Raw genomic sequence first — 11,461 nt, forward strand, 5'->3', positions numbered from 1 at the left:
CTGAAAATAAAAGAATTTTATGATTTTTTGCTTAGGAAAATGCATTCACTTAAAAATATTTCTTCATGTCTGATTATGGAAAATATTAAAAGAAAATTCTGAAGATCTATATGCATAAACTTAATTGGAGCTTCTATTTGCATAAAAATTCTGTAGCATTCAATAAAATAGGGCTATGAGTCTAAAGATGTCAAAAATATATTTTACATTAAAATTTGTACGAAATCTGTACAATTTTCTGGTCTCTGTATAAAAAAATATAAAGGAATAGGAGTCTATTCCTGTGGTCAGAGTGTACATGCTTGATATAACTGGAAAAAAACTTTGCTTTATGACTCAGTGTTATGGTAAATTTTTGTAAAGAAGAGGAGAAACAATTATCTTTGATTGGGATTGTTAGATAAAATTGTATGGAAAACTGAGCTTTAATGGACTTTTTGACAAACCGTATTGTGCTGATAGTCAGATTCTGCGTGCAGCAAGAAAGCACAATCAGTGAGATTATCTTGATTTACTATTTTACCAAGGACTAATCTATATATTTATATTAAATGATGATGGCATTTTTTGAACCTTTCACATGAACAAAGAACTGTAAGCAATATGTATTCCAAACACTTTATTAAGAATTAAGAGAAAAATCTATCCAGGCTTTGAGCTTCAGTAGGTGCACAGAATTATTCTTTAAAATGAGAAAGTTGAAATAAACAAAAAATGCAAAACAGTGAGAAGAAAACAAGCAAGCTCAGTGTTGTTCCTGTAGTTCATACCTTACATTATATTCACTTTGTTGACTGATAAACTGAGAGTTAAAAGGCTAATTTAAAAAAACTCAAATAAAACCTACTGTCTAAATTTGCTTTAGATTTATCTATGCACTTGTGACAGCATACAATAACAAAGAGAGGAAAATCAGGATGAAAAGAATAAGAACAAAAATATAAACAAGTTTTGAGAAATAAATATTGATACTATTTAGAAGAAATGACTGAAAATGTCCCTAAGGAGCAGGACCTTTGTTATTTCTGAAATGAATTAAGAACATGCGTTAATTTTTCACTAAAATATGTCATTTTAAAAATAAAGGGTCGAGGAAGATTCAGAGTTTTGAATTTTACTTTTAATTGTTTTTGACCTTGATTTTATGTTTCAATAAAAATCTGGAGCCTTTTGTTTTATTTCAACATTTATCATTATTACTATTTTCTACTGTAATTAGCCTGAAGTTAAAAATGGGAAACCAAACCTCAGTGAAAGAGTTCATCCTTCTTGGATTGACAAATGATGCTAAGCTTCAAGCTGTGCTTTTCCTCTTTCTGCTGCTAACTTACGTCTTAAGTGTCATGGGGAACTTGACCATCATCATTCTGACCCTGCTGGATTATCGCCTCCAGACGCCTATGTATTTCTTCCTCCGGAATTTTTCCATTCTGGAAATATCTTTTACCTCTGTCTTTGTTCCCAAAATGCTGGTCAACATAGGGACTGGAGACAAGACTATTTCCTTTGCTGGTTGTTTCACTCAGTATTTTTTTGCCATCCTTCTGGGAGCAACCGAATTTTACCTTTTAGCTGCCATGTCCTATGATCGCTATGTTGCCATTTGCAAACCCCTACATTACACAACTATAATGAGCAGGAGACTCTGCATTCAACTTGTCCTGTGTTGCTGGTTTTCCGGTTTCTTAGTTGTCATTGTGCCACATACAATGACTCTGCAGCTGCCTTTCTGCGCATCCAACATCATCAACCATTATTGCTGTGACTACATTATCTTACTGCACTTAGCTTGTTCAGACACACATTTCATAGAAGTGATTGAGTTTGCCGCTGCTGCAGCTACCCTCATCTTCACGTTGATGCTCGTGATCCTTTCCTACGTATACATTATCAGGACGATTCTGAGAATCCCCTCTGTTCAACAAAGAAAAAAAGCCTTTTCTACATGTTTCTCTCACATGATCGTGGTCTCACTTTCTTACGGAAGCTGTATCTTTATGTATATAAATCCCTCTGTTAAGGATGCAGCGACTTTTAATAAGGAAGTGGCTGTTTTAAACACTTCAGTTGCCCCTCTGTTGAACCCTTTCATCTACACCCTAAGGAACAAGCAAGTGAAAATAGCCTTCAAAGATATGGTCAGGAAGATAATGATTTTTTTCAAAAAAGTAAAACTATCTGAGATTAAGTATTACAATAAATAATAAATGTTTGGAAGTCTGTAGATGTACGTTATTGTATTAAAAATATTTTCTTTATTACATCGTTAATATTCCTATTTGAACATGGTGACGGTAAAACTATTTATTTAAGTAAGCTGATTTTATCACCACTTTTTTGTTTGTAAAAATTTAGAGGCTAGTGTGTGTGTGTATGTATGTGTGTCTTCTAACAGTTTCATAATATTTTTCTTCATTTATATCTTACTTTTAAAGAAAAGGTTTGAGGGAAAGTCAGAATTGGAAATATGAATTCTAATTGTTTTTTACAATTGAAATTTTCTTATCCATTGCCATACGGTCTCCAATCTCTATACTTGTAACTGTATAATTCAATAGATATCCTGAAGAAATTTACTTTAGCTAGTTAATAATAGGTTAAGCAGTATATTAGTGAGTTGATGCAAAGTCAGTTATTTTCAAATTATAATATCCATATTTAAACTTTGTCTTTCCACAATGATCACTTAATAAGAACCTGGGCATACTCAGTGTTTGAGGTAAGAAAGTTCTTAACAAGAGAAAATCAATATGTGTTTGTTCTATTATTGGTGGGAAAATGCTTCATGATTAACGTGTTTGAATGAATCTATGAAAGAGGTAAAGGGATGATTCAAATGTAAGCTAATTAGAAATATGTCCTTATAGTAAATTTCACATAATTTAGTGTTGTGCCTAATGATTGTTCTGGTTCTCATTTACAAGAATATGAAGTAAAACTATGTTAACATTATCATGGTGTTAATAATATTGTAGCCTTAAATTATATTCTTTCTAAACTTCATACTAAACTTTGTGTTCATAATTTGATGTCCTTAGGCAGGCCCTCCACCACAAGTAAAAGCTGACATTTTCTAAACATTTCTTGTCCATATTAATTTTTCAAAATGAATGGAACAGATTTCTAGCATACTTAACTTCAAAGTTTAAAGAGGCTATAGATATTTCCTCTCCAATCCCTTCAAGATACAGATGAAGAAAACTGAGTCCTAAAGACATTAACAAGCTTCTATTAAAGCATATAGTTAATTAGTGCCAAATTTGCACTCTTGAATTCTTTATTCATCCGTCTAATGAGGGAAAATCTAAGTAGCAGAGATCCCGAAAGAGTACCCCAGGAAACTATGAAGGAGAAAAATGATTGAAAATGTAGAACTTGTCAGTTTCTATACACCTAGTTATGATTATATCAAAAAACACCTCAATGCCTAACACATAATTGTATGTCTTTTGACTAGGTTTACCACGTGGCAGTTTAGTTCTCTGTTCAGCTATTTTCCCCTCATTAGATTGTGAGCTTAATTATAAAAATTATTTAGTCCTAGGGATTTCCATAGGGAAAAGAGTACATCAAAATTCAATAAATATAACTGTGATGAATTAATTCTCCAAAGTCATATACAACAAAAAATGAATTAGTTTTACTTTTGGTTTATTTTCATTACAGTTTTCTTGTGAAAAGGAAGAATTTTCTAGAATGACTTATTTAAGTGAGAAACCATGAAATAAATGGGTTACTCATTCAGCCTCTGGACATGTCATCCTTAGGACTCTGTGCGCTGCAGACAATCCAATTCTCTCACTGAGCACTCACAAAGGTTTCTTCAGTAAATCTGTTATTTTGTTCTGTCTGCTTATTAGATCAGATTTTGTTCTCTCTACCAATTATGTACATATCAATGTAATACATATTACTGACTCAAGATCAACAATGCATCCCAAAGAACACCCTCAGAGAGCCAGCAGGAAACTTGGCACATAGTTTCCCTAAAAACAAATGACATGGCAATCATTATCTTTGCCAAAAATAAAGACGAGGCTCGAAGAAAGTCATTCCACTCCAAAATCGACAGACAGGCACAATATAATCCAAATGTATTCTTAGCTGCAAGTCCAAGGAATTCAAATACATAAACTCACTAAGATTAAATATTTCTAAGATCAATGGTGCATTCTTTGAGTTAACGCTTTCCCAATTGTCCTAACATCCACATCTTTCTGTTATATCATTGCTAAAATAGAATTAAATAATTTTTTTCTCCAGTATGTTTCTCAGAGCTTCTTTGACATCTTTGTTTCTCAGAAAGTAAATCAAAAGATTCAACATGGGAGTAACTAACGTGTAACATAAGGAGGACACTTTATTCAGCTCATAAAATCTGTCAGGAGCGAGATACATAAAAAAGACAGCACCACACAGCACACTCACAACTCCTAGGTGAGAGCTGCAAGTGGAGAAGGCTTTCTTACTTCCCTCAGTGGAGCAAGTTTTTAGAACTGTGGACACAATATACATATAGGACACAATAATGACAATTATGGTAGGCAAAACAATAATGCTGCATAAGAAAAAAGAAACCATCTTATGAATGTAGAGATCAGAACAAGAAACTCTCTGAAGTGGATGGTCATTACAGTAAAAGTGGTCCATGGCCCAAAAAGCATGGAAGAATAAAGTAAATGTCTTGTTGGTATGAATAATGGAGCTGATACAGTCAGTAAAATAGGAACCAGCCACCAACTGAGAGCAGAGACGTGTTGACATCTGGACAGAGTAGAGGAGTGGGTTGCAGATGGCAATGAAGCAGTCATAAGCCATGGCTGCCAGGAGAAATCCCTCAGTTACAATGAAGAGAGCAAAGAGGAAGAGCTGGGTCACACAGCCTGCAAAGGAGATGGACTTGCTCTCGGACCAGAAGTTGATCATAGCCTTGGGTGCAATAACAGACGAGTAGAAGAGATCAATGAAGGAGAGGTTGCCTAGGAAGAAATACATTGGTGTGTTCAGCCAGGAATCAGTCTTTATAATGGCCATCATCCCAACATTCCCTAGAAGGCCCATGGCATAGACGAGCAGAAATACCAAGAAGAGGAGGATGTGGAGCTCTGGGCGGACCCTGAAAGCTACAAGAATAAAGTTAGTCACTTCTGAGTCATTGCTTGTTCCCTGTCACCCATGGCAGAAACCCACTAAAAGGCACAAGGCAAATAAATGAAATCTTGGCTTTGATTCCAGTGACAGAAATAGTCAAGTGTAGAAATAAATTGTTTACAGCTTAATTATATACTGCATATAAAACAATTTTAATGTCATGAAGAATCGAGAATTTGGGTTAGATGACACTGGGATGCTCAGACTGCTATTCTATTCAGCAGTGGGGTTATCTGCTTATTGTCTCTAAGTCATATTTTTGCAGGGAGTTCTGCAGGAATGCAGCATATTTTATTGTCTAATTTTACTCATGTTCTGAATTTCTGTTTTCAGTATATTTATTGACAAATAATTATCTTTATCTAAAAACAGGAGTAGTATTGCATATAACCCCAAATAGAAGTGTTACATCCAATCACTATGATTGTGTTTATAGCCATTATGATACTCAAGTCAGTGTTTGAATCCCATGATAAGTATATTTAAAAATGTTTTTACCAAGATTTGCCATAATCTATTTAGTTTCCATTTTTACTATAGCAATATTTGAAAATAGAATAAAAATAAGTAAATTATTGGTATGTTAAAATTAATAACATCGGAAAATCACTAAGAGGCCAGCTTGGTGACATAGAGGTTAAGTTTGCATGCTCCACTTTGGCAGCCCAGGGTTTGTGGTTTCGGACCACAGGCAAGGACCTACACACGGCTCTTCCAGGCACAGATTTTAGCTCAGTGACAATCTTCCTCGAGCAAAAAGAGGATGATTGGCAACAGATCTTGACTCATGGCCAGTCTTCCTCCCCAAAAGAAAAAAAAGGGACTAAGCCTAGATAAAATAAAATTCTCTAAAGCTATTTTCAAACATACACTCATTTACTTAGATCAAGACCATTCCTACAAATAAATGTATTTTTATTGCCTCGTTACAAATATTTCATTTCCATTAGTACTTCTTTAATTTAAAAATGCCATAATCATTTAGCCCTTTTTTGGAAGCAGAGAGAGAAGCTGGTGAACATTCCAGTCCTTATGCTGCAGTGAATGACTTTCTATGAAAGCTGTATCAATTCAAGGGACCTCACTCAGGTCAGTCAGGACAAGGGATATATGCAAAGGAAAACTGCTTTCCTGAATTCTCATATACTTTATATGTCTCAAAATAAGGATACTGGGATAACCATGGATATTTAAGGAGCATAGCAACCCGTGTCATCCAGAGCCCATGATCGTTTGCTACAGTATCAACAGTGGTTGTTTGTGATGGCCTTAGTAATTTTTACTCCTGGGAAATCTTTTTTCAGGATATTTCAGCAATGACGTTTTGCTCACCTCCTGTGATGGATTCCACTGGGACGGGAGTAATCATAAAGTCAATTATGGAGACATAAGTGCAGTCTCCAGGGCCATTGTCCATGAGGACTGTGGGAACCTCTGTTACAAATACTCTAATAATAGTGCAAATACAAGGAACTGTTTCTTCTCCAGTTGTGACTTTTTTTTTTTTTTACCAACAAAGAAAAACTTTGTGGTAATTATCACAGCAGACATATTGATAGGCACAGAGAAATAGATTGAAAAGTTTGTACACTATGAGAAAAGCTTAGATAAATGAATATTTAAAATTATGTAGTAAATTATATTTGCTATGATTTAAAAAGGACTAAAATGTATTGCAAATTATGGTTTACCTGTATATCCTGAAGCACACATAGTTCATGGTATGACAAATGTCTTCTAAATCACAAACTCAAAGTCAGATAATACTTTGCTAATTTTATGCTTTCCTATATTTAAATACTAAACAGTCAGAAAATATAATGGAAGAAATGATAGCATTCAATAAAATCATTTTTTAAATCTTTAGTAAAAATATTTAAAAGAGATCAGGACCAATATTTAAAAAAATTCCTTAAAAACTTCTAGGTGACAAAAAGACTACATTTAAACCAGAGACATAATATTCTATTTAATGAGTCTAATATTATAGGGATGTCATTTTTCTAAAATATTTCCATCAGTTAATTGTGATTCTATTTTTAGAAAATCTCTCTTTTAGTGAAAAATTATTTCTAGAATTTTTCTGGAAGTTTTTTTGGGTGTGTAGATAGCAGAATGATGTGGGACAAGAGCTTCTCCTTTTTATAATACAGTACTAGTAAAAGTTTGGTCAGTGTTGGTAGAGAAAGCAATTTAAATATTTTAAACAGGAAAATATTAATTAAAGTGAGTTGAGGCCTATCAAATTTAAAAAGGCTCAAGGAAATTCTGGATGACACTTCTAATGACCCTTATAGCAACATAGGATTAATTCACAAAGGGGGCTACCATTGGAGGTATGATTTAAAAACACAGCACCGTAACTCTGATCCAGGGATCAAATACACAGACTAAAGAGATGTCACTACTTCCTCATCCATCAAAATACCTTCTCCAGGAAGTTGGGAACTCAACAATGCTGCAGAGAAAGCCCACTTTTTCCTACAATTTTTCTAACTGGTAGAAAAGGAACAGAAAGATAACGCCCTACTGAATTCTGAGCTTGTATGAATGTAATTGGTAGAACAAAATCTGTGTCAAGAATCCTGGAAGCAAGAGACATTTTAACTTTCCAACGTCTCCAACTAGAAAGCACATGGGGTAAAGCTTAGATATCTAAGCTATAAAACGTACCAGATTCCAATATAATTTTTCCCATCATAAAACTTCCCACAATAGCATTAGAAATAACAACATGCTACTGCATATACGTACATATGAAACACTTACTGACATTCACAATAGATGGGACATAAAGAAACCCTCAACAAATTCAAAGATTGAAGTTGTTCCGTGTCTGTTCTGATCACGTCAACTTGATAAGGAAATAATAACAATTAGATAACTAGAAAACTCTATGGGTATGGACACTAAAAATTAACACTTCATGAAAGTCCATGGATAAAAAAGAAATCAAATTAAATTATAATAAATTATGATATACCTAAACTTCTGGGATGCAGAAAAGGGATATACAAAGACATATAGGTAAATATAAAGGAGAAGGCAGGAACATTAAGATTCATCTCTCAGTAATGTGAAATAGAAAACAGCAAATCAAAACAAAAAAACGAATAAAGTAAATAAGATAGATAAAAATTAGTTAAATAGAAAAAATATGGATAATATAGAATACTCACTTCCATTCTTTCATTCTTCATTAGTAAATTGTATAAAATCCTAGCCAAGTTAACAAAGGTAAACCAGCGACCTTATATCACGAATATCAGGACTAAAAATGGGATATCACCACAGATTCTCCTTACATTAAAAAAAAAGAATGAAGTAAACAATGTTTTTAGCAAATATTGATGATTTTTTTTTCTTTAAAGATTGGCACCTGGGCTAACAACTGCTACCAATCTTCCTTTTTTTTTTTTAAGGATTGGCACCTGGGCTAACAACTGTTGCCAATCTTTTTTTTTTTTTTCTGCTTTATTTCCCAAACCCTCCTGGTACATAGTTGTATATCTTAGTTGCAGGTCCTTCTAGTTGTGGGATGTGGGACGTCGCCTCCACGTGGCCTGACGAGCGGTGCCATGTCCGCGCCCAGGATCCGAACCCTGGGCCGCCGCAGCGGAGCGCGCGGACTTAACCACTCAGCCACGGAGCTGGCCCCAATGATTTTTTAAACAAACATATTAAAATAGAACAAAATGATGTATCAAAAAGAAATGTGAATTTTAAATTATCTGTTAGAGTAATTAAATTTTATTAATGATCATTCCATGAAGAAGTGTCCTTGCCTATGTGACTTCACCAGTGTTTACTTCCCAACGTTTAATAAAGGAATAAGACCACTCTTACATAAATTCTTTCAGAAATAATGGGAAAGGAAATAGTTCCCAACTATATTTACGAGTCTGCCATGTCTCAAATAACTATTAAAATAAAAATTATAGATAATTTTCTCTCATAAACGTAACTTCAAAAATTCTCCAACCGAATATTAACAAATAAAATACTTCAATATATAAAGAATAATAGAGTCTCACTGAAGTGTGTGTTTATACTCCAAATGTAAAGACCAGTTAACATTTAAAAAATAAAGAATTTAAGATGTTTCTACATTTTTTAATGAAAGAATAACTACTACAAGATTTTCTTTCCATAACAAAAAACTAAACTATGGATAAATATGTGAACCATTTTCAGACATTGTACAATAAGCAATGACTGTAATTCCTGACCAAAAGTAAAGACACCGAGTAGGAAAGATTTTAAACTTGAATACATAGCAACATGAAAAAAACATAAGCATAGAGTTAAAAAGGAAAAACAAAAGGAACATTCAGTGAGAGCTGAGAAAATATTACAAATGTAACCGGAAAATGAGAGGCCAGAAAACTATTAGAAACTATAATGAGCAAAAAGTTTTTCTAAGTTGATGACAGCTGTAGACACACTGACGCAAGAAAATTCACATAATCCCAATCAGGAGAAACAGAAAGAAGACCAAATGAAGCCACCTCAAAACAAAATTTCTGAAAATGAGTCAAAAAGAGAATATTGGTCACATAGCAAGAGGGAAAAAGAGACATTACATACAAGCAAACACAAGTTAGACCATAGACTTTTTGTCAGAAAAAATTCAAACCAGAAGACACTGTAACAACATCTTTAATGTGCTTATAGATAGGAGGGGAGACCAAACCAAAATGCTAAATCCAGGAAAATATACTTTAGAATTGAAGGCAAATTGAGGAACATTTCTGATAAAGGAAAGTTAAGAGAATGCATCATGCCAAACTTGCACTCTAAGAAATGCCATAGACAGTTTTTCTAGCTAAAGGGAAATATTATCAGAATAAATTAGGATCTCTAGGAACATTATGGAATGCATAGAACAGGACTGTGGAAAGTCTTGAAAAATTTTATGTAAGATTCTTTCTTTCCCAAAATGTTAGTTGAGGAATCTTTGTGCATTCTAAGGTAGTGGTCATTCAAATACAGCCTGTGGGCCAAATCCACTTACCCTCCCTCAGTGACCTATTGTCGATGCTTCTTTCACAGGCCAATGGCAGCACTGAGGATGTATGAAGAGAGAGAATTTCCTTCTTTTTTACTATACTTCATGGCATGTTTCTCTTTTTGGTTCTAGCACCTTGTGGAAACCATGGTTCTCACTGACTCACCAGACTTCTGGGATCTTGTAACACCACCTCTTCTTGTGCCTTGAAATCATAGATGGAAGTATGACTGCCTGCTCTTGCTAATCTTTGTGTTACTTCAAAACCCCCCCTTTTATTGAACTCTTCCATTAACTACTTAGACTATTCTCTATATTAATTTTCTTCTTATACAAGCATGGTGTATTTACAGTAGAGATAAAATGTGAATTTCTAAAAGTAAAAGTTGTAATCTACTCAAAGGAAATATCGTGAATGTCCCTCTGTGTAAATCACAAAAATAAAAGACCACATAGTTCTCATCCCAATTTGTTTTACTATTATTTTGTTTTGAAGTAGCAGGTTAGTTCTCATGTCCTCCAGACGACTCTTCTAACTTTCTTTTCTCTTTTAAAGATTGGTACCTGAGCTAACACCTGTTGCCAATCTTTTTTTTTTTTTCTATCCTTCTTTTCCCAAAAGCCCCTCAGTACGTACTTGTAAATTCTAGTTGTAGGTCCTTATGGTTGTGCTATGTGGGATGCTGCCTCAGCATGGCTTGATGAGTGGTGCCATGTCCTCACTCGGGATCCGAATTGGTGAAACCCTGGGCCGCCAAAGCAGAGCATGCGAACTTAATCACTTGGCCACGGGGCCGGCCCCCCCTTCTAACTTTCTAAAGGTCTGGTGAGTTTACTAATTAATAATTTCTTCTCTCACTTTTCTTTTTGCATTATGACACAAAACGCATTACTGGTGAGGGAGACCTTGATCCCTGGTTAATATCTTGCAGAGGAAATGCCAGCTACTCTGGTTTCCCTCTCCATGAGAGAATTTCTCTTAGCATTTATTACAGGGCTATTTGTTGGTTTGATCAATGAAAAAACAAAGAAAATAAAAAAATGAAAAAGAGAGACATAAGCTGCAATGTTTCTTAGTACTTCTTCTTAGCAATTTGAGTCATGATGTGAACAGTGAGGAAATGCAATCCGTGTTTCAGAAAAACTTCCCATAAAACAAAGATTTGCTCCTTTTCATACTTTTATTTCTCCATGAACGTATTCAGTTTAAAATATAGTGAAGGATTACTAAGAATTAGTATTCATTCTTGAGATTCATATTTATTTTGTTCTCAACGCTCTTCATTTGGATAGCTTTAATTA

General features: G+C 34.2%; 2 protein-coding genes across 2 annotated transcripts; one reads left to right on the forward strand and one right to left on the reverse strand.

The window, feature by feature from the left end:
- Nucleotides 1–1,232: 1,232 nt before the first annotated feature.
- Nucleotides 1,233–2,204, forward strand: LOC103551502 (olfactory receptor 2AP1-like). Its single transcript, XM_008521032.2, has one exon. It carries the CDS (start codon nt 1,233–1,235, stop codon nt 2,202–2,204), a length of 972 nt encoding a protein of 323 aa, XP_008519254.2.
- Nucleotides 2,205–4,242: 2,038 nt separating this feature from the next.
- Nucleotides 4,243–10,451, reverse strand: LOC103551503 (olfactory receptor 9K2-like). The gene is made up of 2 exons (XM_008521033.2): nt 10,326–10,451; nt 4,243–5,166 (listed from the first exon to the last, which is right to left on the reverse strand). Exons 1-2 carry the CDS (start codon nt 10,449–10,451, stop codon nt 4,243–4,245), a joined length of 1,050 nt encoding a protein of 349 aa, XP_008519255.2.
- Nucleotides 10,452–11,461: the final 1,010 nt, after the last annotated feature.

Source organism: Equus przewalskii, chromosome 5 (assembly GCF_037783145.1).
Source record: "Equus przewalskii isolate Varuska chromosome 5, EquPr2, whole genome shotgun sequence".
NCBI classification, from domain to species: Eukaryota; Metazoa; Chordata; class Mammalia; order Perissodactyla; family Equidae; genus Equus; species Equus przewalskii.